The sequence below is a fragment of the Cervus elaphus genome, chromosome 8 (assembly GCF_910594005.1).
Source record: "Cervus elaphus chromosome 8, mCerEla1.1, whole genome shotgun sequence".
NCBI lineage: Eukaryota > Metazoa > Chordata > Mammalia > Artiodactyla > Cervidae > Cervus > Cervus elaphus.
This window is the reverse complement of record NC_057822.1, coordinates 48,404,624-48,431,420: the sequence shown is the minus strand read 5'-3', so window position 1 is coordinate 48,431,420 and position 26,797 is coordinate 48,404,624. Positions and strand designations below refer to the sequence as shown.

The 26,797-nt window shown below is 35.6% G+C and overlaps 1 protein-coding gene across 2 annotated transcripts in view; it reads right to left on the bottom strand.

Moving 5' to 3' along the window:
* The window catches only part of PGAP1 (post-GPI attachment to proteins inositol deacylase 1), a 76,552-nt gene that overhangs the window by 8,177 nt on the left and 41,578 nt on the right, over nt 1-26,797 (bottom strand). Inside the window, exons 14-26 of one of the 2 annotated variants that reach the window (XM_043910505.1) lie at nt 24,344-24,419; nt 17,861-17,934; nt 17,703-17,754; nt 16,907-16,973; nt 16,425-16,533; nt 15,341-15,379; nt 10,569-10,662; nt 7,342-7,432; nt 6,340-6,537; nt 5,043-5,178; nt 2,982-3,032; nt 2,339-2,526; nt 548-652 (exon numbers count right to left, since the gene is read on the bottom strand). In XM_043910505.1, coding sequence (XP_043766440.1) covers nt 548-652; nt 2,339-2,526; nt 2,982-3,032; nt 5,043-5,178; nt 6,340-6,537; nt 7,342-7,432; nt 10,569-10,662; nt 15,341-15,379; nt 16,425-16,533; nt 16,907-16,973; nt 17,703-17,754; nt 17,861-17,934; nt 24,344-24,419 — 1,280 coding nt within the window. The remainder of the gene's footprint in view (nt 1-547; nt 653-2,338; nt 2,527-2,981; nt 3,033-5,042; nt 5,179-6,339; nt 6,538-7,341; nt 7,433-10,568; nt 10,663-15,340; nt 15,380-16,424; nt 16,534-16,906; nt 16,974-17,702; nt 17,755-17,860; nt 17,935-24,343; nt 24,420-26,797) is intronic. The other variant, XM_043910506.1, reaches the window with a different exon arrangement.

The window sequence follows — 26,797 nt, the reverse complement described above, 5'->3', positions numbered from 1 at the left end:
TGAGGGATTAAGAAATTTACCGAAGGACACAAAGCCTTAGATTTAAACCCTAGATCTGCCTTATTTTAGAATATCTGCAACTATCTGCCAGAATCAACTGAAAACACTCTCAGAGCAAATAAGCAGTAAATGAAAGGTAAAATTTTATTATGGAAAATCTTAAACATATACATAAGTAGATTAACAGTACAATGAACCTCAAGGACCCATCCCCCAGCTTTAGAAATTATCAAGTCATGGCCAATTCTACTTCATCTATATTACTACCTACTTTCAAGTCCTGTATTTTCTTGGAAGCAAACTTGAATATCAAAAATTTTAAGGATTAACTTTTTAAAGAAAAAAATTATTATATACTAACAAATAAAACCCATAATTAAGAAAACATAATACATTTGCACATAAGCTGTATATTTGCAAATAAACCTAATTACTGTTAAGGGATCACCTTTAGTATTGTCCATGTAATTAGGAACAAAAGGTATGTTCCAGACATAAAAGAATACCAGGAATAGATGAGAGAAAAATAAAGATTAAAAGACTATACCTTGACTTTATTGAAGTAGTGTAAGTATTTCCAAGAACTGCCATGGTTGGAATAAGGATAAATGCCAAAGGTTTGCATGGATCAGGATTAAGTTTAAAGTAATACCTAGATCAGAAAGAAAAAAAAAAAACAACATAAATCAACAAAGCATAGCCCATCATTTTAAATTATCAGAATCAATAAATAAATTTCAAAAGCTTACAATGTGGATATAAGAAAGCTCTAAATTGCTCAAGAAATCATTGATAAATAAATTTTGCCCTACATCATCTTTATATTCAAGGTTTTAAATGGAGAATTATGTTCAGAAGCTACCAAAGGAAATGAAAATATCCAATATGGAAGCACTTCCTTTCTGTAAGTATATGCCTGAAAGGTCATATAGAGATAATATTTCATAAAACAAATTATTTAAAATATATTTAAATTGTTCTATTTAAATAAGATAAAAAAATAAAAGTTTACACAAAGTAACTGTCCCTTATTTTTTCTTTAAATTTATTGTCCCTTATTTTTTAAAATCCAAATTCTCATCTCTTGCATTGAATGAGATACTTACAGCCTTTCAGAATCATAAATTTGTGCTCCTGAAGTGGTTTTCTCCCCAAATCTCTGATCAAAAATCTATCTATGGTGAAACAGATCACCAGCCCAGGTGGGATGCATGAGACAAGTGCTCCGGCCTGGTGCACTGGGAAGAGCCAGAGGAATCGGGTGGAGAGGGAGGTGGGAGGGGGGATCGGGATTGGGAATACATGTAAATCCATGGCTGATTCATACCAATGTATAACAAAACCCACTGGAAAAAAATAATAATAATAATTAAAAAAAAAAAAAAAAATCTGGACCTTGATTAAAGTAAGGGACTTATTACTAAGTCACTTCAGTCATGTCTGACTCTTTGCATCCCTATGGACCATAACTTGCCAGGCTCCTCTGTCCAAGGGATTTTCTAGGCAAGAAAACTGGATTGGGTTGCCATATCCTCCTCAGGGGGATCTTCCCAACTCAGGGATTGAACCTGCATCTTTTAAGTCTCCTGCATTAGCAAACAAGTATTTTACTAACACTACCTGGGAAGCCCAAAATAAGGGACAGAGGAAGGATATTAACATCTGGTAACCAGTGATTTAATTTATTGAACTTGTTTTGATTCATCTGACTTTTCAAAAAAAACCACCTACAATATGTAGATAATTTGCAAATTTTACATCATTTCTAAAATCTATATTAGTCAGGAGCTCACTATTAACTGAATAAGGGAGTTTTTTTTAAAAAGACAATTTATTAAAAACTAAATATTCTAGAAATAACCTTAGAGGCATTTTTAGGCTTCATTTAACCTACTGAAAACTACAGTTTTCAGTAGTGAAATACCTGATGTGTAGGACACATCAGAAAAGTACACACTTCCTTCATTATTTCTGTTATTTTAAATGTAGCATCTATCCTCCCCTCAATTTAACATAAAATTAATCATAAGTAGAAAAATTAAAGCACTAACATTATGAATACTTAAGTCAGCAAAATAAAGCACATTTTCACATATTTCTAGACTCAAAAAAGATTAAAGGAAAAGTAAAAAAATAGAATTCCCCCCTATTGGGCGGATTTTAGGGAAGTTTATATTCTCATGGAAAAAAAGAAAATGTGAATATGCTAAAAATAAATTTCAGGTGAAAGCTTCTTGTTCTTGAGAAGTTTTATGAATCATTAGGAATCTTGCAAGTCTCTATTTACAGATATTTATCACTTAAACACATAAATTATAACTATATAAATAAAACTTACCTAAGATTCTTTAGCCAATAAATTAAAGATGGCATGCTGAGTAATACAATCCATGTTAATAAGTTAATCAAAGTACTGTGCATGCGAAGACTATCTTCAGCATCACTGGCAGATAAACGGAGATGGTGTACTGCAGAGTCTTTATGGTGATTGGATTTTTTTTCACTTCTTCTCGAGTGTTTCGGATTCTATAAAGCAATAAAGCAAAAACATTGAGATATTAAGTAAAATTATGTACTCAATTTAGAATCATACTCAATTATCAAACAGCTGAATAAATACAGTTTTTCATTACCAAACTGATACGAAATACTGAAAGTATCTTATTTGAAAGTATTTTAAAACAGTTGTCAGTTATAAAACTTATTCCATTGACTTGCTATTTCCACTGCTAAGACTATATCCTCTTAAGTAATTACTTGAAATAAAATTTAAGAGATAATTTTGGTAACAAAAACAACTTAAGTACTAACATCAAATTAAATGACAATTTCTAAGTCTTATTTTAATATTCATTAGGTTCAATTTTCTTAAAGCTATTTAAATTCATAATACCTTCTAAATATTATAAAATTCTAACTTAAAAAAAAAATAAACGTTTATGTTTTTCCATGTTCTATAGAGTTATAAAAATAAAACTTACCACAGTCTGGCTGTTTTTAAAAGTTGTTAGGCTGGCTTGCAGATGAACAATCTATGAAAAAGAAAAGACATTAATTTTACTTTTATTTTGAAACAAAAAAACAACCATTTTTATTGAAATTGAGAAGCATTATAATTTGAAATTTTAAAATTCTAAATAAATAAAAATCCATTTCAACATTTAAAAACATTCTTTTAGAAAAGATAAATAATAGTTACATGTGCTTGCTATCATGGATTAAAAATCAGAAACAAAATACAAAATCAGAGTATGTTGGGGCTAGTATATAATGTTAATCTTTTCACACTGTGTGACCCTATGTTTGAACGGTGCCTTGCTAATGCAACTTAAAATGTCATGTAAGCCAAAAATTTGATTATATTCAGCACAGTATAAACATCTTAACAAGTGTTATATAATCTAAATCTTTGAAAATTGAAGCTCAATTATATAGGATGGTAAAATGTTTACAAGAACCTGGGAAAGTGTACAAATTTATTAGGTGTGCTTAAGTATTTGAGAAAGTTTTTCTTTTCTTTTTTTAAAATTTTTTAATAAATTTATTTATTTTAATTGGAGGCTAATTACTTTACAATATTGTAGTGGTTTTGCCATACATTGACTTGAATCCTCCATGGGGGTACATGTGTTCCCCATCCTGAACCCCCCTCCCACCCCCCTCCCCATCCCATCCCCCAGGGTCATCCCAGTGCACCAGCCCCGAGCACCCTGTCTCATGCATCGAACCTGGACTGGCAATCTGTTTCACATATGATGACATACATGTTTCAATGCCACTCTCCCAAATCATCCCACCCTCGCCTTCTTCCACAGAGTCCAAAAGTCTGTTCTATACATCTGTGTCTCTTTTGCTGTTTTGCATATAGGGTATTGTTACCATCTTTCTAAATTCCATATATATGTGTTAGTATACTGTATTGGTGTTTTCCTTTCTGGCTTACTTCACTCTGTATAATAGGCTCCAGTTTCATCCATCTCATTAGAACTGATTCAAATGTATTCTTTTTAATGGCTAAGTAATATTCCATTGTGTATATGTACCACAGCTGAGAGAGTTTTTCTTACTGTGTCAGTTGTTTGAAATATTCACCTAAAAAACTGAAAATATTGTATTTAGAAATCAAATTAACTTATATTTATAAATCAAAATAATTCTGAATAGTTTTTTCTGGTGGTCATACTTTTCCTTTGAAAACTGAAAGTAATTTATAATGGCATGTATTTAGTGATAAAGTGTTAGTTGCTCAGTTGTGTTTGTCTCTTTGTGACCCCATGGACTGCAGCCCATCAGGCTCCTCTGTCCATGGGATCTTCCTGACCCAGGGATGGAACCTGGGTTGCCTGCATTGAAGGCAAATTCTTTATAGTCTGAGCCACCAGGGAAGCCCATTTGTAGTAAGTGCAGATGCAAATAAGTCTTTGCTAGGAAAAAAAAAAGTAAAAAAAATTATTATCCTTTCTGATATCAACTAATTCTACATAAGGTTAATGTGGAGCTCATGCAACTATATAAACCTGAATTTTCCTGCAAAACTGTCAGTCTTTTTTAGAAGCGTTTTTCATTTCCTCAGTAAAATTACCAGCTTAATTATTTTTATCATCGTCTTACCATTCTTCAGCAACATTTGTAACATTCTACATGTTTCAGCATGTTTCAACAACTTGATCCCATTGACATGATTTATTTTGTCTATTATCCATGTTCAAAGAAAAGTTATGAACAAACTGTTTTAGGAGAATGTTTTTCTTTTTGAAAACATTATTTGCCAAAGCATCAAGTAATGTGAAACAGATTACATCTCCTCCCCTCCCTTTGTTTTTAACAAAGGAACTCAAATCAGATTAGTAACTTCAGTTCTACAGTTAACTTCATATATCTGAAATAGTTAAGATGTTAAAAAAAAAACTTTACACATAAGCCTGTTATATAACAGAATGTTACTGCAACAGTGATTGAAAAAAAAATTTTAACAACTATGGGTAATTCTATGCCTGCTTGATACACAACTCAGGCGTTCTTGCTTTATTGATTTGACATACCTTAAACACATAGTAAAGATAAGTAAGAAGTATGGCAAAGGCTCCACAAGTTGTCCAGCTAATGAGGATCAAAACAGTTGTCAAAATGGGCAAGTCTGGTGATATTATCTTGATATCTTTAGGAAGTTCAGAGGGTCTGGGATAACAAGAATAAAGATTTTAAAAGCATATTAACAGTTATTTAAACAGTCACAATTAAGGAGAAAACAGTATAGTGCTCTGCCAGCTTCTCCTTATTAATCTGCAAGCATTAAAGTGAAAGTGAAGTCACTCAGTCGTGTCCAACTCTTTGTGACCCTATGGACGGTAGCCTATCAGGCTCTGCGGTCCATGGGATTTTCCAGGCAAGAATACTGCAGTGGGCTGCCATTTCCTGCTCCAGGGGATCTTCCCAACCCAGGGATCGAACCCAGGTCTCCTGCATTGCAGACAGACGCTTTACCGTCTGAGCCACTAGGGAGGCCCTAATCTGCAAGCATTACTATAAGGTAAATAGTAAAGCTTTTTAAAATAAAGATGATGGTGTCACATATTTTAAAATTCTATTATATACTGTGATAGTTTCTCTTGCATTTAGATATACTATGAATAATATCAGTACTAAAAGAGAAAAAAATATTGTTAAAGATAGTTATTACTTATAGGCTCTGTACCATATAATTCTGATCTTGACATGAAAAGAAATCATTTTCTGTTTTTAAAGTCTCAAGGTCACTCAGACATCTTATAATGTTAATGTCAGAAGCACTTCAGAAGAAGTAGAGGAAGAAGTATCATGAGGAGAGTTAATTAACAGAAACCACATCACTGGTTTAACCTGAAAAACCTACCAGCAACTTCAAACCATGCCTTTGGATCATAGTAAAACTCTAGGCAATGCTTGTGGAACTCTTACACATGTCATCTAATCTGATTCTACATATCAAGATTGGAGTCTCTTGCCCTCAGGCTTGACTGAAAACCACCACTTAAATCATGCCAGAAAAAAAACACTTCCCCCTTGGAAAGATTTAAACGGTGAAATTTAAAAACACTCGGGCATTCTGTTAAACTTTTTCGATTTTTTGACCATCTTAAACACTATGGTCAAAATCAAATGTAGCATTTAACTTGAAATAAATCATTATCTATGACAGAAACGGAAGTTTGAACATTAACCCCATGCTTTGCTACTTACACATTTTTTCCTTAGACATTATATTTTAGTGAAAGCAAATTAATCTTAAGGTTCTCTATCAGAATATGATTTTTTCTTACTTAAGAGCAATAAGAAAGCTTTTAGTCACTCATTCTTTACCTTTTCAAAGCTAGCCACAATGAAGAAAGAAGTCTCACAGATGTAGAAGAGAGTAGGCCACCCCAGTAGGCAGTACATGTTCCAAACAGAAAAAGAATCAAAGATACAAGGGGGAAACACATACTCTGACTAGTTAAAACGATGGCATCTAATTCTGGTAACAGTAACATATCCCATAATTCTTTAAACCATTTATATCTGCGGATAAAAGGAAACAAACAAGAAATAAAAGCAAATGATTTAATAAAAGCAAAAAATCAACAACTCTCATTCAAGGATTTAGCATTTGAAGCGTTCGACCATTCACTAGAGTCCCCAAAGTTCCATGGTATTTAATTTGTAATTATCCTGAAAAAACAAACTTCAATTCCTTCTAAGGAACTAGTGAGTCTACTGATCTTCAAAGATCTGAGTCTTAAGTCTCAAAGCAGTTTTACTGCTCTCTATTAATCCTTGTATTGAAGTTATAAATGTTTTTTTTTTAAAGTTAGAAAGACAATAGCTAGTTATAACAACAGAAGAAAAGACATCTAAGTAATGCTTCTTAACCCTCCCCCGTCCCCCCGCCAAAAATCAGAATAAACTAAGAATGCAGTGTTAAGTAAGATAAAGAGATCTAAAATATACTTTGTATGGGAAGTAATAAAAAGTGTCTGAGGCACTGTCTTGTCAGTATCTTATAGCACTGTGTGTTCATAAATCTGGGATACCCAAAGATCATGGGCTGTATACATTCTTTTGGAAATGTTAAAGTCCTGGTATATTTACAGATTAAGTTTACACTGTAATAACTACTTTTCAATAAATACTTTTGAAATGGTTAAACTACTGAAGTAAACACTGATATGCTTATTTGGCCTTTGCCTAAGAGAAAAAATTCATTTATTAAAACAAGTCAATTGTCTTATTTGTATGAAAATTTATGCTCCATATTTGAGCCAAGCATAATATTGTATACATAAAACCAAATTAAAAATCATTATCACAGATAATAAAACTTACCCCAACAGAAACTTAACCATAATTACAAAAGGATCAACTTTGTATGGTTTGGCTTCTTTATCCAACATAGCAGCATATTCTAAGCAATGACCTAGTGATTAAAAATATATATATGTAGTAAAGAACTCACAGTAATTAAGTATGAGACATAGTATATCCTGCATTGTTTACAAGAACACCATATTACATGTGAGAAAGCAAGAGTCTGTATTACTCTAATTTGAAATACAATCAAAACTACAATGAAGTACCACCTCATTCTGGTCAGAATGGCTCACTAAAAACTCCACAAATAGTAATTGCTAGAGAGGATGAAATGGAGAAGGAAATGACAACCCACTCCAGGATCCCTGCCTGGGAAATCTCATGGGCAAAGGAGCCCTGCAGGCTACAGTCCACGGGGTCACAAAAGGAGCTGGACACGACTGAGTGGACTTGCACTGCAGAGACGATGTGGAGAAAACAATATACCTTCTACACTGTTGATGGAAGTGGAAGTTGGTGCAGCCACTATAGAAAACAGTATGAGGTTCTTTAAAACCTAAAAATTGAACTACTCTATGATCCAGAATCACAGGCAGAATGCATGCAGGTCAAGAAGCAACAGTTCTAACAGGGCATGGAACAACGGACTGGTTCCAAAATGGGAAAGGAGTATGTCAAGGCTGTATATTGTCACCCTGCTTATTTAACTTCCAAGCAGAGTACATCATGAGAAACGCTGGGTTGGATGAAGCACAAGCTGGAATCAAGACTGCTGAAAGAAATATCAATAACCTCAGATATGCAGATGACACCACCCTTATGGCAGAAAGCGAAGAGCAACTAAAGAGCCTCTTGATGAAAGTGAAAGACGAGAGTGAAAAAGCTAACTTAAAATTTGACATTCAAAAAATGAAGATCATGGCATCTGGTCCCATCACTTCATGGCAAATAGATGGGAAACAACGGAAACAGTGACACACTATTTTCTTGGGCTCCAAAATCACTGCAGATGGTGACTGCAGCCGTGAAATTAAAAGACGCTTACTCCTTGGAAGGAAAGCTATGACCAACCTAGACAGCATATTAAAAAGCAGAGACATTACTTTGTCAACAAAGGTCCATCTAGTCAAGGCTATGATTTTTCCAGTGGTCATGTATGGATGTGAGAGTTGGACTGTGAAGAAAGCTGAGCACCGAAGAACTGATGGTTTTGAACTGTGGTGTTGGAGAAGACTCTTGAGAGTCCCTTGGACTGCAAGGAGATCCAACCAGTCCATCCTAAAGGAGATCAGTCCTGGGTGTTCATTGGAAGGACTGAGGCTGAAGCTGAAATTTCAATACTTTGGCCACCTGATGCGAACACATTTGCAAAGACCCTGATGCTGGGAAAGATTGAGGGCAGGAGGAGAAGGGGACAAGGGGGACAAGGGAACAAGGAGAGGATGAGACAGTTGGATGGCATCACTGACTCGATGGACATGTTTGAGTAAACTCTGGGAGTTGGTGATGGACAGGGAAGCCTAGCAGGCTGCGGTTCATGGGGTTGCAAAGAGTCGGACACGACTGAGCGACTGAACTGAAGTGAACTGAAACTAAGAAGAATGAGGTGTCTCTTTTTAAAAAATTATACTCAAGTATAGGAGATGTAATATTTCCAGAATAATATTTTAATTAAAAGGTTGGATCTGACTAGATAACACTAAATGTTACTTCCTTCGTCCTGGAAGATAAGCTAAATCAGGTTAAAATGAACTGTAAGTTCAGTTAGTAAGTAAAGTGAAGGAGGAGAGTGAAAAATGAACAGTAAAGGCAGACTTAAAACGGCCAGCAGTCACTGATAGGAAAGGAGTAGCTTTGAGAGGACTTGGCAATTCGGAAGTCGTGGAGGGGTTCTGGACTGCCTTTGCGTGCTTCGGCTCCACTCTGTTGTTACCGCCCAAGCCCAGCGAGCGCACAAGGCTCCTGGGAGACTGTTCTAACTGCTGCACTCTGTATGTCAAAGTCACTCCAGCACATCAGACTCATGTGACCCCTTTGTGACCTCTGTAGCCCGCCAGGCTCCTCCATCCATGGGATTTTCCAGGCAAGAATACTGGAGTGGGTTGCCATTTCCTTCTCCAGGGGATCTTCCCGACCCAGGGATTGAACCCGGGTCTCCCACACTGCAGGTGGACTCGTTACCATCTGAACCACCAGGGAAGCCCTTTTTTACTGTACTCTAGAAAGGCCTTTGTCCAAGGTACAGTACAGTCTATGTTTTCTTCTCCAGATCCATTTTCTACCCTTTACTTTGCTCTGAATTCTGGGAGGCTGACTTCTATGAACTGGTTTCTAGTTGGGTTTGGTGAATGACAAGCACTGGCAGTTAGGAGGGGAGACGGAAACAGAGTTAGTGCATTTGTTTCCCTGCCTTCTCCCTGCTGAGACACACACGGACGGCAGCTGCAGCATTTCTGTGCCTAACGCTCAGGTGCAGTACTGCTGCTTTTTCCTACAGCTCTGGAGGTTTGCTCCCTCCTTTGTCCTGGTATCGGATGGCTTTGTTGCTAATTTGGTATTTTGTCATTTGTTGTGGGTTTCCCTTTTCCTTACACAAACCTTTGAAACAATTCCTTCAACTAAAATCTCAGTTATTCCATTCAATGTACCAGGACCTAACTGATATAGTTGATAACAGTTCAGATATTATGCTGATTGCCAGCTATGTGCCTGGCCCCACGTCAGGCACTGGGAATAGAATGGAGAACAAAAGCCACGTCAACGAGTTTCTATTTCTTAAAGAGATCCTCAGAACAGAGAGAATAAACTTTAGACAAAAGGGTGTAAAATGGAGAAAACAAGTAAGTAACTTTCATGGGCACCTCTTAAAACTTAAAGAGGATCTCAAATGCCTGTGAACTTGAGAGAGAAGGGTTGTGAAATCTTCAAGAAACTGATGTTGACATGTACACACTGCTTTATTTAAAATAGATAACCAACAAGGACCTACTGAATAGCACAGGGAACTCTGCTCAATATTACATAACAACTTAATGGGAAAAGAATTTGCAAAATAGCTACGTATATATGTATAACTGAACCACTTGATGTATACCTGAAACTAACACATCATTGTTAATCAACTTTACCCCAATAAAAACAAGGAAATTGATATGTCCTCATTAGCTACATATGGGATAAAAAAATTAGTAAAGAAGCACTAGGGAAGGAATAGAGGGAGAGAGGAATAGAAACATTCTTACCTGTCGAGAAAAGAGAGTATAACTGTCCTCCATAAGCAAGAAGGATACTAGATATGACATAAGCAGGAAGCGCTCCACCATGAAATCTAACTACCTGGAAAACAGACAAATGGGAAATTTCTGAATGTTAATGTTAATGACATAAGTATATTTTCACATGAAATAAACCTGCTGTTCTCCACTTTATACGTTTTCTGACACGACCACAAAAATATCTCCAGTAATGGGCACAAAAATTCTATGTAAAATAAATGCTAAGAATATATGGTATATCAGAAATGTTTATCTAAATTTTTATCAAATGCATAAAAGATAATATATAACTGAGTAGCATATGTTGCAAACTTTTTTATAAGATATGCTTGTTAAGCAAATCAGGAAAGGAGTACATCAAGGCTATATATTGTCACCTTGCTTATTTAACTTATATGCAGTGTATATCATATGAAATGCTGGGCTGGATTATGCACAAGCTGGAATCAAGATTGCTGGGAGAAATATCAATAACCTCAGATATGCAGATGATATCACCCTTATGGCAGAAAGCGAAGAGGAACTAAAGAGCCTCTTGAAAGTGAAAGAGCAGTGTGAAAAAGTTGACTTAAAACTCAACATTCAGAAAACTAAGATCATGGCATCCGGTCCCATCACTTCATGGGAAATAGATGGGAAACAATGGAAACAGTGACAGATTTTATTTTCTTGGGCTCCAAAATCACTGTGGGCGGTGACTGCAGCCATGATATTAAAAGATGCTTGCTCCTTGGAAGAAAAGCTATGACAAACCTAGACAGCATTATTAAAAACCAGAGACGTTACTTTGCCAACAAAGGTCTGTCTAGTCGAAGCTATGGTTTTTCCAGTAGTCATGTATGGATTGAGAGCTGGACAATAAAAAAGGCTGAGCACTGAAGAACTGATGCCTTCAAACTGCGGCGCTGGCAGACTCTTGTCTTGACAACAAGGAAATTAAACCAGTCAATCCTAAAAGAAATCAGCCCTGAATATTCACTGGAAGGACTGATGCTAAAGCTGAAGTTCCAATACTTTGGCCACCTGATGCAAAGAACTGACTCATTTGAAAAGCCCTGATGCTGGGAAAGATTGAAGGCGGGAAGAGAAGGGGACGACAGAGGATGAGATGGTTGGATGGCATCACAGATTCTATGGACATGAGTTTGAGCAAGCTCTGGGAGTTGATGAAGGACAAGGAAGCCTGGCATGCTGCAGTCCATGGGGTCGTGAAGAGTTGGACATGCTGAATGACTGAACAGATAACTATAGAATTAAATGACTTAAAAATTCTGCTATGCCTAGACTGCAAAACATAACAAACCAAAAAATAAAGTGAAAGTAATGATACAATAAAATTTTTAGTGAATTTTAAAACTATAATTTTTCTGACAAATCACTATTACCTATTTATGTCCAGACTCTACAATTCTGCAAATTAAAATGATGTTGAATATACTGTAGTAGTTCTACGACTTGATATGTTATTTTTGTAAAACTATTTGCCTATGAATATAGAAAGTGTTAGTCACTCAAATGTGTCCAACTCTTTATGACCCTAGGGACTGTAGCCTACCAGGCTCCTCTGTCCATGGGATTTGTCAGGCAAAAATACTGGAGTGGGTTGCCATTACCTTCTCCATGGGATATTTCCAAACCAGGGATCAAACCCGGGTTTCCCGCATTACAGGTGGCCTTTTTACCACCTGAGCCACCAGGGAAGCCACAAATCATATAAAGAAACTCCTCAAATGAATTTTTCAACACGTTTATTTTTAATATAAATTACTTTTACAATCTGAGCATGCATAACATAAAAAGTTCTTGAAAATGTTCTTTTATACAATAGAACTTACAGATTTTATTGGGATATGAATACAGCATAGTATGAGAAACAAGAATTCTTTTTTTCCATTTATTTTTATTAGTTAGAGGCTAATTACTTTACAATATTGTAGTGGTTTTTGTCATACATTGGCATGAATCAGCCATGGATTTACATGTATTGCCCATCCCGATCCCCCCACCCACCTCCCTCCCTCTCCACCCGATTCCTCTGGGTCTTCCCAGTGCACCAGGTCTGAGCACTTGTCTCATGCATCAAGCCTGGGTTGGTGATCTGTTTCACCCTAGGTAATATACATGTTTCGATGCTGTTCCCTCGCCTTCTCCCACAGAGTCCAAAATTCTGTTCTATACATCTGTGTCTCTTTTTCTGTTTTGCATATAGAGTTATCGTTACCATCTTTCTAAATTCCATATATATCTGTTAGTATACTGTATTGGTCTTTATATTTCTGACTTACTTCACTCTGTATAATGGGCTCCAGTTTCATCCATCTCATTAGAACTGGTTCAAATGAATTCTTTTTAATGGCTGAGTAATATTCCATGGTGTATATGTACCACAGCTTCCTTATCCATTCATCTGCTGATGGGCATCTAGGTTGCTTCCATGTCCTGGCTATTATAAACAGTGCTGCGATGAACATTGGGGTACACGTGTCTCTTTCAATTCTGGTTTCCTCGGTGTGTATGCCCAGGAGTGGGATTGCTAGGTCATATGGCAGTTCTATTTCCAGTTTTTTAAGAAATCTCCACACTGTTCTCCATAGTGGCTGTACAAGTTTGCATTCCCACCAACAGTGTAAGAGGGTTCCCTCTTCTCCACACCCTCTCCAGCATTTATTGCTTGTAGACTTTTGGATAGCAGCCATCCTGACTGACGTGTAATGGTACCTCATTGTGGTTTTGATTTGCATTTCTCTGATAATGAGTGATGTGGAGCATCTTTTCATGTGTTTGTTAGCCATCTGTATGTCTTCTTTGGAGAAATGTCTGTTTAGTTCTTTGGCCCATTTTTTGATTGGGTCATTTATTTTTCTGGAATTGAGCTGCAGGGGTTGCTTGTATATTTTTGAGATTAATCCTTTGTCTGTTGCTTCGTTTGCTATTATTTTCTCCCAATCTGAGGGCTGTCTTTTCACCTTGCTTATAGTTTCCTTTGTTGTGCAAAAGCTTTTAAGTTTCATTAGGTCCCATTTGTTTATTTTTGCTTTTATTTCCAATATTCTCGGAGGTGGGTCATAGAGGATCCTGCTGTGGTTTATGTCGGCGAGTGTTTTGCCTATGTTCTCCTCTAGGAGTTTTATAGTTTCTGGTCTTACATTTAGATCTTTAATCCGTTTTGAGTTTATTTTTGTGTATGGTGTTAGAAAGTGTTCTAGTTTCATTCTTTTACAAGTGGTTGACCAGTTCTCCCAGCACCATTTGTTAAAGAGGTTGCCTTTTTTCCATTGTATCTCCTTGCCTCCTTTGTCGAAGATAAGGTGTCCATAGGTTCATGGATTTATCTCTGGGCTTTCTATTCTGTTCCATTGATCTATATTTCTGTCTTTGTGCCAGTACCATACTGTCTTGATGACTGTGGCTTTGTAGTAGAGCCTGAAGACAGGCAGGTTGATTCCTCCAGCTCCATTCTTCTTTCTCAAGATTGCTTTGGCTATTCCAGGTTTTTTTGTATTTCCATACAAACTGTGAAATTATTTGTTCTAGTTCTGTGAAAAATACTGTTGGTAGCTTGATAGGGATTGCATTGAATATATAGATTGCTTTGGGTAGTATATTCATTTTCACAATATTGATTCTTCCAATCCATGAACATGGTATATTTCTCCATCTGTTTGTGTCCCCTTTGATTTCTTTCATCAGTGTTTTATCGTTTTCTATGTATAGGTCTTTCATTTCTTTAGGTAGATATACTCCTAAGTATTTTATTCTTTTTGTTGCAATGGTGAATGGTATTGTTTCCTTAATTTCTCTTTCTGTTTTCTCATTGTTAGTGTATAGGAATGCAAGGGATTTCTGTGTGTTAATTTTATATCCCACAACTTTACTATATTCGTTGATTAGCTCTAGTAATTTTCTGGTAGAGTCTTTAGGGTTTTCTATGTAGAGGATCATGTCATCTGCAAACAGCGAGAGTTTCACTTCTTCTTTTCCTATCTGGATTCCTTTTACTTCTTTTTCTGCTCTGATTGCTGTGGCCAAAACTTCCAAAACTATGTTGAATAGTAGTGGTGAGAGTGGGTACCCTTGTCTTGTTCCTGATTTCAGGGGAAATGCTTTCAATTTTTCACCATTGAGGCTAATGCTTGCTGTGGGTTTGTCATATATAGCTTTTATTATGTTGAGGTATGTTCCTTCTATTCCTGCTTTCTGGAGAGTTTTAATCATAAATGGGTGTTGAATTTTGTCAAAGGCTTTCTCTGCATCTATTGAGATAATCATATGGTTTTTATCTTTCAATTTGTTAATGTGGTGTATTACATTGATTGATTTGCGGATATTAAAGAATCCTTGCATTCCTGGGATAAAGCCCACTTGGTCATGATGTATGATTTTTTTAATATGTGGTTGGATTCTGTTTGCTAGAATTTGAAACAAGAAATTTTAATATAACATTCATTTGAAAATCAGGAAGCAATTTTCATTTTTAGGAGGTATCAAACATGAAAGCATCACCTTAAAGCCAGGGGTGGCCAACTATGGACTGTGCACCAAGAATGGCTTTCAGATTTTATTAATGTGAGAAAAAAGAAGAAAAAAGTAGCTGAAGTAGTGGCAGCAGCAGCAGCAGCAAGAGACTATATTTAGTTTGCCTAAACATTTATCATCTGGCCCTTTACAGAAATGCTTACAACTTCTGTCTTAGAGTACCTATTCACAAGGCAATAAATAACTGACAAGAAGTCTCTTACCTGTCCAAGTATTTGTGAAAAGGAAGTCTTAACTGTCACCTAGTTTAAAAAACAATTATTTAAAAAGGTTATTTTTCCTATACTCACATTTTATTAAATGAGCACTCTACAACAATCACAATCACTACATTGTTATAATGATGAACCTAAAGGTACTCAAGATATGAAAAGAATTCTCCAAACTATCAACATTTAATTTGTCAGCTGCAGTTTTACTGTTCAGAACTATGCCCTTAATCAATTTCTTTTCGATTGGATGAATGCCATGATACATGAGTAAGCTTTTACTAACTAATATAGTTAATTAATCGGAATATCTTATGACCAGATCATACAAGATAAAGGAATTCACTGAATGACTGAATCCAGAAACTATACATTTATTTGCTGAAAAATTAAGCACAAATTAATCAACTTTCTATGTAACTTGTACTTTAAAATCTCAAACCTACAATTGTATGGTACTAAAAAAAGCTAAGCAAAACCACTTCTGAGTAAATTTAATAAAAATAGGTTTCACATGATGTAATACCAGGAACAAACAGAGCACATGTAGAAAAATTTGAGCAAAAACAATATTTTAAAAAGAAATTCATTGTTCATTAATTATCTCTACTATAAATATACCTCCTTAGATATTAGAAAGTCTGGGAAAAGGAAATATATCTTTCATAGAGAAATTGTAAAATATCTATATTTTGTCAATACATGGACTTTTTTGAAAATAAAATATTTGTTAAAACATGGACATTCTGACAGCATGCAGTATTTGAAGCCAAATTACTAACATAGCTCTTCCTATCTCTATAGTATTAGAAACAAGAAGGCACAAGTTGAAAACCATTACATCCTTGCAGAATCCTTCAATGCAAGAAACACAAAGCAAGATATCAAAGCACCAATAACTTCCAAAAATCTAAAATAACTCACAGTATAGGGCAAACTGAAGCTTGGTTGTAGGACAGATTCTATTCACTTGACCTACTAATTCTGGTTTACCCTAAGAAAGTTCTAAAAAGGAATCCAAATATTTCCAGTATATTCTATAACTAAATCTTAAAAATTAAGCAAACATATAACTTACCTCATATTGACAGTCTGATGACGTGTACATTTTTAGTAATGCTACATGGCTATCATTATCGGGTTGAGCAATATGGAGTTTCACAGAAATATCAGTGGAAGATGGAACCCTGAAAATATAAACAATGAATTTTCAAATACAAAATGCTGTGAAATAACCGTGGCTAGGTCAATACTCAGTACCACACAATGAAATACTGTAAGGAAGCTAGATGACACACACATGAGTTGGGGGAGAGGGTAGAAAGGGGTTTCTGTTTGATGCAAGTAAAGTTAAATTCTATACTGCTTAAATAAGAATACTGTATGTTATAATATTATATGTATTATCTTATGAGCACAATGCTACATAAAGGAAACCTATATTTTACTAAAAGGCACTAAAATAATTTCACTAAAATTTTACTATGATTAAATAAACAAAGTAAACTATGTATTATTCAAAAACACCAAAGTTTAAGGTAAATTCTTTGATTTACTTACTGTGCAATGGTTAGTGAATCTTCATAAGACCAGGGAATATGAAGTTTATAGATACTAGTGATTTCTTCTGTGAAAACATAAAGGAAATATGTATTACTAAATTTATATTACTAAAGGTTATATAAGCTACTGTGATACGTAACTACAGATGGGCTTTGCAGGTGGTGATAGTGGTAAAGAACCTGGCTGCCAATGCAGGCGACATAAGAGATGTGAATTCGATCTCTGGGTTGGGAAGAGCCCCTGGAGGAGGGCATGACAACCCACTCCAGTATTCTTGCCTGGAGAATCCCATGGACAGAGGAGACTGGTGGGCTACAATCCATAGGGTTGCAAGAGAGTCGGACATGATCAAAACAACTTAGCATGCACATAGGCGAGCTGATCTGCATTTATACAATTACTCATTTCATTAAGAGTTACATTACATGATAAGAAATTAGGGAGAATTCTTTAATAATAATGTTTAATTAGGCCTACAAAAAGTTATTAGAACATATGGGAAATACTATGAAACTGGAAAAAATTAAACAGCTAAATGTCAATTACTATTACAATAGGACAGCAAGATATACAGTATTTTTTAAATGTAAATATTTAAAACAGATCAAAAGTTTTACTGTTGAAAGGGTCTATGTTAAATTAATTGGAAATATACTATTATATTAATTGGAAATATATTATCATATATTAAATATTAATTTACATGGAAAAATAAGTATTACAGAAAATTCAAGTGAAGAAGACCTAAAGATTCTTCAAATGACAAAACTATTTTTTCAGAAAATATACTTACCTTTGGCTCCTGAGCACTTGCTTACCACGTTGATTTTAAAAGCTTGGTATATCTAATAGGGTTTGACCAGAAAGTAAAAAACAAAAAAACAGGTTTGTAAGTTTAACTAAGCAGTAAAGTGAAATCAAGTCCTTGTTACTGTCAAGATAATTAATTACCTGTCCAAAGTTCAGAAGCTCTATATTATAGAACAGACCACTTGTATTTAATATCACTTTCCTTGAAGACAATCCTGTTGAATTAAAAGTACTGTATTACTTAGAATACCAAAAAAAAAATTTTTTTTTAAAGTACAAAAGTACTGACTTTAAACAATGTCTAAATAATGCCAACAGATTTTTGATATTAAAAGAGTTTATAGGTTCTTGCTTTTGGTATGGAAGAATGGACTCCTAAAAATTCAATCCTCATTCAATAAATTCTGGACAAAAACAGAACATTTATAATGACTTTATTCATTTTTCAAATTTTATTACTGGAATATAATTGCTTTATAGTATTGTGTTAATTTTGCTGTTGTTGAACAACCAAAGTTTATCAGCTACATGTATACATATGTCCCCTCCGTCTTGAACCGCCCTTCCACTCCCCTTCTCAAACCTACCCCTCTGGGTTGAGTACCAGGTTCAGTTTCCTGTGTTACACAGCAACTTCCTACTATCTGTGTTACATATGGTAACATGTATGTTTCAGTGATACTCTCAATTTGTCCTACCCTCCTCACTGTGTCTACATGTCTGTTCGCTATGTCTGTGTCTCTATTTCTGCCCTGCAAATAGGTTCATCTGTACTATTTTTCTAGATTCCATGTATATATAATATTATTTAATATTTGTTTTTCTCTTTCTGCCTTACTTCACTCTATACAATAGACTCTAGGTCCATCCACACCACTACAAATGACCCAATTTCATCCCTTTTTATGGCTGAGTATTATTCCATTGTGTATTATGTGAGATTCCATTGTATGTATGTACCACATCTTTTTTCCGTTTATCTTTTAACTGAAGGATAATTGCTTTACAGACTTTTGTTGTTTTCTGTCAAACATCAACATGAATCAGCCATAGGTATACATACGTCCCCTCCCTTTTAGCCCTCTCTCCCATCCCCCTCTGCACCCCACCCCTCTAGGCTGATGATGCAGAGCCCCTGCTTGAGTTCCCCAGGTCATACAGCCAATTCCCACTGGCTATCTATTTTACATGTGGTAATGTTCCCAGGCTACTCTCTCCACACATCTCACCCTCTCCGCCCCCTCCTCCTGTGTCCAAAGTCTGTTCTCTATGTCTGCTTCTCCATTGCTGCCCTGCAAATAAATTCATCACTACGATCTTTCTAGATTCCATATATATGCGTTAGTATACAATATTTATCTTTTTTCTGACTTACGTCACTCTGTATAATAGACTCTAGGTTTATCCACCTCATTAGAACTGACTCAAATGCGTTCCTTTTTATGGCTGAGTAATATTCCATTGTATATATGTACCACAGCCTCTTTATCCATTTGTCAATGGACATCTAGGTTGCTTCCATATTCTAGCTATTGTAAATAATGCTACAATGAACACTGGGGTGCATATGTCTTTTTCAATTTTGGTTTTCTCAGGGTATATGCCTAGGAGTGGGACTGTTGGGTCATATGGTGGTCTTATTCCTAGTTTTTTAAGGAATCTCCATACTGTCTTCCATTCCCACCAACAGGGCAAGGTTTCCTTTTCTCCACACCTTCTCCAGCATTCACCGTTTGTAGACTTTTTGTCCACTTATCCGTCGATGGGTGTTTGGGCTGCTCCCATGTCCTGGCTACTGCAAACAGTGCTGCAATGATCACTGCAGTACATGTGCCTCTCTGAATTACGGTTTTCTCAGGGTATATCTCCCATGGTAACAAGGTCACGCTTAGAATCTTGCATACTACTCTTCAGCATTACATGAACTAAGAACTTTCAGATGTCCAAACTGGGTTTAGAAAAGGTAGAGGGACCAGAAATCAAATTGCCAACATTCACTGGATCACAGAGAAAGCAAGTGAATTCCAGAAAAACATCTACCTCCATTTCATCAACTATGCCAAAGCCTTTGACTGTGTGGATCATAACAAACTGAGGAAAGCTCTTAAAGAGATGGGAATACCAGATCACCTTACCTGTCTCCTGAGAAACCTGTATGTGGGTTAAGATGCAACAGTTAGAACCCTGCATGGAACAACTGATTGGTTCAAGGTCGAAGAAGGAATACGACAGGGCTGTCTGTTGTCATCTTGTTTATTTAATCTATATGCTGAGCACAACATGAGAAATGCCAGGCTGGATAAGTTACAAGCTGGAATCAAGATAAGTGGAAGAAACATCAACAACCTCAGATATAAAGATAATACAACTCAAATGGCAGAAAGCAAAGAGGAGCTAAAGAGCTTCTTGACAAGTGTGAAGGAGAGTGAAAAAAGTCAGCTTAAAACTAAATATTGAAAAAACTAAGATCATGGCATCTGGCCCCATTGCTTCATGGCAAATAGAAGTAGAAAAGGTGGAAGCAGTGACAGATTTCCTCTTCTTGGGCTCTAAAATCACTGCAGATGGTTACTGCAGCCATGAGATCAGAAGATGATTGCTTCTTGACAGGAAAGCCATTACAAACCTAGACATGTGTTGAAAAGCAGAGACATCACTCTGCCGATAAAGGCTCATATAGTCAAGGCTATGGTCTTCCCAGCGGTTACATACAGTTATAAGAGCTGGACCATGAAGAAGGCAGTGTGCCAAAGAATTGATACCTTCAAACTGTGGTGCTGGAGAAGACTCCTGAGAACCCCCTGGAGAGCACGGAGATCAAACCAGTCAATCTTAAAGGAAATAAACCCTGAATGCTCACTGGAAGGACTGATGCTGAAACTGAAGCTCCAGTCTTTTGGTCACCTGATATGAACAGCCAACTCACTAGCAAAGTCCCTGATGCTGGGAAAGACTGAGGGCAGAAGAAAAGGGTGTCAGAAGATACGCTGTCTGGGTGGTATCACCAATGCAATGGACATGAACTTGGGCAAACTCCAGGAGATGGTGAGGGGCAGCAAGGCCTGGCATGCTGCAGTCCCTGGGGTTGCAAAGAGTCAGACACGACTGTGTGGCTGAACAACAGGGTATGTGCTCAGGAGTGAGACTGCTGGGTCATATGGTAGCTCTATTTTTAGTTTCTTTAAGGACTTTCAATAACATTTACCTGTTTTAAAAAATCACTACATATTTCCAATTTCAAAAAGGTATGCTTTCTTGGTAGCTACTTTCTCTTTTTTTAAAAAACACCTTAATCAATTTAAAAAATTACACCCACTTAAATGTGAATGCCTTTGAATAAGAATATGCAAATACAAGTGTTCAGATGCTTCTTTGTAAAGAGAAAACAATAGGACAAACCACCACTGTGCAACAGACAGAAAAGGCTTGAGATAATTACCAAGTATATCACTAAAATTCTAATAATTAAAAAATAAATACTATATAATGTTAAGATTCTGTCAGGCATATTTAGCACCAGCTAAAACACATAACCAGGTTTTTCATAATGTTGCATTCTCCTAACTATTTTATAGGATCAAAAATTGAATTTAAGAAAATAGATGTAAGAAATTTGATCAACATGTAAACAATTTCTTAAATAGAAGGTGTACCATCAATTTGTGATTAATAAATCACTTTTAGGACACACTGCTTAGACATTCAATTACAAACGATTTTAATGAGTACCTCTTGTAAACAGTATTTTAAAATACAGCACTGAATTTAAGGCAACTCAAAATGAACAATAGGAGAAAAACTATTAGATACAAAGTGTCCTTCACACTTTACTTACTCTAATTTGAAATACCATTCATTGTGCTAACCTTCTTCACAAGAAAGATGGACTATCTTTTGCATGTTTTACAAATTCTAACAAGAGGTAAGAAATAATTTAAAATTTTGCTTTCCACTATGGCAAAAAAGGAAATCAGAAGCTAAACATTGTACTTAACTTAAAAAACATTTTTAGTCTGACTCACATCATAAAGATTTTAGAAAGAACATCTTTATTATTAAAATGTTGATAGACCCAACACAGACAAAGACTGTTACAAGAGACAAGGAAGGATACTACATAATGATCAAGGGATCAATCCAAGAAGACATAACAATTGTAAATATTTATCCACTCAACATAGGAGCATCTCACTACATAAGGCAAATGCTAACAGCCATAAAAGAGGAAATCGACAGTAGCACAATAACAGTGGGGGGTCTTTAACACCCACTTACACCAATGGACTTTTGAACTGTGGTGTTGGAGAAGACTCTTGAGAGTCCCTTGGACTGCAAGGAGATCCAACCAGTCCATTCTAAAGGAACTCAATCCTGAATATTCATTGGAGGGACTGATTCTGAGGCTGAAACTCTAATACTTTGGCCACCTGATACGAAGAACTGACTCCTTAGAAAAGACCCTGATGCTGGGAAAGATTGAAGGCAGGAGAAGGGGACGACAGAGGATGAGATGGGTGGATGGCATCACCAACTCAATGGACATGAGTTTGAGCAAGCTCCAGGAGATGGTGAAGGACAAGGGAAGCCTGGCGTGCTGCAGTCCATGGGATTGCAAAGAGCTGGACACAAATGAGCAACTGATGACCACCACCACCAATGGACAGACAGAAAATTACAAGGAAACACAAGCATTAAATGACACATTAGACCAGATAGACTTAGTTGATGTGTAAACGTTTCATCCAAAAGTAACAGAATATCCTTTCTTCTCAAGTGCACATGGGACATTCTCCAGGATGGGTCACATCTTGGTCACAAATCAAGCCTCAGTAAATTTAAGAAAACTGAAATCATATCAAGTATCTTTTCTGACCACAATACAGGAAATAAACAACTATAAAAAAGAAATACAAACCCATGGAGGCTAAATAATATGCTACTAAATAACAACCAATGGATCATTTCAATATACACTAATTAATCAATGTGGTACACCATACTAACAAACTAAAAAATAAAAACCATATGATAATCTCAACAGATACAGAAAAAGCTTTTGACGAAATTCAAAATCCATTTATGGTAAAAACTCTCCAGAAAGTGGACATAGAGGGAACATACCTCAACCTAATAAAGGCCATGTATGACAAACCCACAGCAAATATGAAGTACTGAAAGCATTTCTTCTAAGATCCCATTTACCATCACAACAAAAAGAATATAATACTTAGGAATAAACCTATCTATTGAACTTAAAGACCTGTACTCAGAAAACTACCAGGTATCAGTGAAAGTAATTAAAGACAACACAAACAGATGGAGAGATACAGCATGTTCTTGGATCAAAAGAATCAATACTGTGAAAATGACTATCCTACTCAAAGCAATCTACAGATTCAATGCAATCCCTATCAATTACAAATGGTATTTTACTCAGAAATAGAACAAAAAATTTTACAATATATGTAGAAACACAGATGACCACAAATAGCCAAAGCAATCTTGAGAAAGAAAAGGGGAGCTGGAGGAATCAGGCTTCCTGACCTCAGACTATACTACATAGCTACAGTAATCAAAACATTATGGTTCTGACACAAAAACAGAAAAATAGATCAATGGAACATGACAGAAAGTCCAGAGATAAACTCACACACCGATAGTCACTTAATCTATGAAAAAGGAGGCAAGATTATTCAACGGAGAAAAGACAATCTCTTCAATTAGTTATTCTGGAAAAATTGGCCAGATATCAATACATGTAAAAGAATGAAATCAGAACATTCCCTAATGTCATATGCAAAAAAAATCTCAAACTGGATTAAAGACCTAAAAGTAAGGCTGGACACTATAAAACTCATAGAGAAAACCATAGGCAGAACACTCTTTGATATAAACTGCAGCAAGATTTTTAATCTACCTCCTAGAGTAATGAGAATAAGAACAAAAATAAACAAATGGGACCTAATTAAACATAAAAGCTCTTGCACAGCAAAGGAAGCCATAAACAAAATGAAAAGATAACCCTCAGAAGGGGGTAAAAACATCTGCCAGCAAAGCAACTAACAAGGGGTTAACCTCTAAAATATACAAACAGCTCTGCAGCTCAATTGAAAAAAAAAAAAAAAATCAAAAGATGGGCAGAAGATCTAAACAAGAATCAAACCACTGAGTCACATCACATGGTTATTCTAAGAACTATACTAGAAATATACACAAAAAATGTTACAAGGCTCCTCATTATTACAATTAACTGGCAAAATAAATCAACACTCTACCAAAAAGAAAAACAATTCTTAAGGTTTCCAAAATCCAGCTCCCCTGTTGGCTCAGTGGTAAAGAATCTCTCTGCCAATGCAGGAACCACAAGTTTGATCCTGATCCAGGAAGATCCTACGTGGCTCAGAGCAACTAAGCCCATGTACCACAACTATTGGGTCTATGCTCTAGAGCCTATGAGCCACAACTACTGAAGACCACACACCCAGAGCACATACTCCACAACAAAGAAGCCACCACAATGGGAAGCCCACGCATTGCATCTAAAGAAAATCCCATGCGCAATGAAGAGCCAGTGAAGCCAAAAACTGAAAGAAAAAAAAAATTTTCCAAAATCAAAGTACTTACCAAAGGAAAAAAGATGAGTTACAGGAAGCTGTATGGATCTTGTCTCTTTTTTAAAGAATTCACAATCTACAACAAACTGGAATACAAAACATTGATTTATTAGGGAAAAATAGAATTAAATGTATAGTAAAATATCTTCACTTGATATTTGAGTAGAAAATAAACATCTATAAACTTCAGTTTTGAAGAAGGCATTCTATTGTCTATTACCGTCCAACTCTCCAGCTATATTCAGGGGGCATGAATTCCTCAAGGAGAGATGCTAAGCTAAAAAAAATTGGTGAAAAATCTTAACTTAATAAATTATTAGAGGGTCATATCTATAACAGCAGATGTACAGCACAGTTTTCTTGTAGTTAGTTTTAGGTGTTTGTAGAAGAGGGACCATAAAGGATGGATAAAAACATTAAGAGCAAAAGTTAATTCAAGATTAATTAGGAATTTAGATAATATATCCCCAAATACTTTCTGTCAAAATAAAATGTGATCTTGTTCCATCTTTTAAAATTTTCCATATTTATTATGTTTCTACAGTCTAATTAGACTACAAAAGGCTTTTGGAGACATACTGCCATTCATTTACAGATGCTTAATGCTATTCATGTAAGATTACTTCTAATCTTACATGAGGCTAAACAGTGATTATAGTAGATGGAAAAGAGGTTCACTGCGTACAAAGAAAAAGAAATGCTATCTCAAAAAAAAAATAAACCTAAAATGTGACATCTCCATCAGTGCAATTTCCATAATGACATTTCTCGTCTAATAACATTTCCACAGTGGCGTAAGGATCTTCATTCTCAGCTATCTAATAGAACAGTTTCATTAAAATTGTTTCCACAATCCAACTAAATGACTCTAATCTATATGAGCTGAGGAAGAAATTAATCTGATGCCTAACTGTAGCTAGCAAGTAGTTTGCAATGCACTGTTAAGTAAAAAGCCAGTGGGGTCTACCTTAGGCTTTTCCAGTAACTGCACCTTCGACTGAATTTTAAGCTGTTTTATTTTGTTTGGGTGGAATTTTGATTGTTTTTGAAAATGAAAAACAGATGAGGGAAGATGCTATCAGAATGCACACACATAGGGAAACAAAAGAAAAAGATTTACTAAAGGGCTCTGCTTTTATTTTCCCCTCTTTAATTAGAAGGCAAAGAATACTATCAGATATTTCCATTATAAAAAACAGCCGTTATAGAAAAATCATTATAGAGAAAAATATAGAGAAAAATTGTTAAGAGAAATCATTTACTGAGCACAATTATTCATTATATTTTTATAGGTGTCTTTAGCTGAGACACTGCCTAAGATACGAAGAAATTTTTAATCACTTTAACAAGTAATTAAAATAATACAAATTTTATTATTACTTTAAAAATTTGGCCATTTCTTTATGGAATAAACCTTTATCCAAAAAAGAATTCATGAGTCTGTCTCTGAAATATACAGATAAGTAAATTTCTAATGGACTTAATTTTGTTTTCTGTCATTAAAAAATTCAGGTAATTCCATATTCACATTTGGAAAACTATATTAAGACAATCAGTTGACTCAAAAACTTTTTAAACTGCCTATTTAAATACATGTATCCTTCTGGCGATGGGTTGTAACAAACACACAGAAATCATGAAAGACCTAAGTTACCATCCTTGTGAGACTGGGTGTGCAACAACTAGAGTAAGCAGTGTTACTTTCCAAAGAGTGTTCACTAAGTATTTATTAGGCTGCTAAGACTGGCTATTTGAGAAAGGCTCATTAATTTCTTGGAATAATCAGAGAAGGCCTTGTTTGGGAAAATGTTAAATTCATTCAAAACCAACTTACCTGAAAGAAAAACCCTTAAAGAGAGCTTTTAGTACTGAAGATGTTGAATTACCTCTCACTTGAGCTAAGCAAAACAAAACAATGAATCCATTACAAGGTACTCCTGAGACTGTCTTTGAGATGACTCCTAACTACATCCCCTTTTCTTTTTTACTTTAAATATTTCCAGTGATTTTGGCCCCAAATCTCATTAACTTTTTTATTCAAGAAACATTTGAATGTATATCTGGTGGTCACTAGAGATTTCACTTCACTAAAGGTTTAGGATGCAGAGTAAAACCCATTTAGTCCTTACTCTCAATAAGTTCATACTGTGGTTTGGCAATAAAGACATAAATTATAATTCAGTGTAAAATATTCCTCAAAGAACTTATAAACAAAATATGGGACTAAGTAAGAGGTTATTGGAGTTGGAGTAATATTTTACTCCAATAAAAGGAAAACAGGGCACACTTAGGTTAGATGTTGAAGGATGAGTTTGCTGGGTAAAATGTCCCTGCCTACTTCTCTCAAAAATTACCATCCTTTTATTTCTACTCCCACTGCACGACTACAAGCCTGCAAAACCCCTTAACAAGTGCCTGGTCTGTCTTGCTTCTAATCCATCCTATACCATAAATAGATTCACTG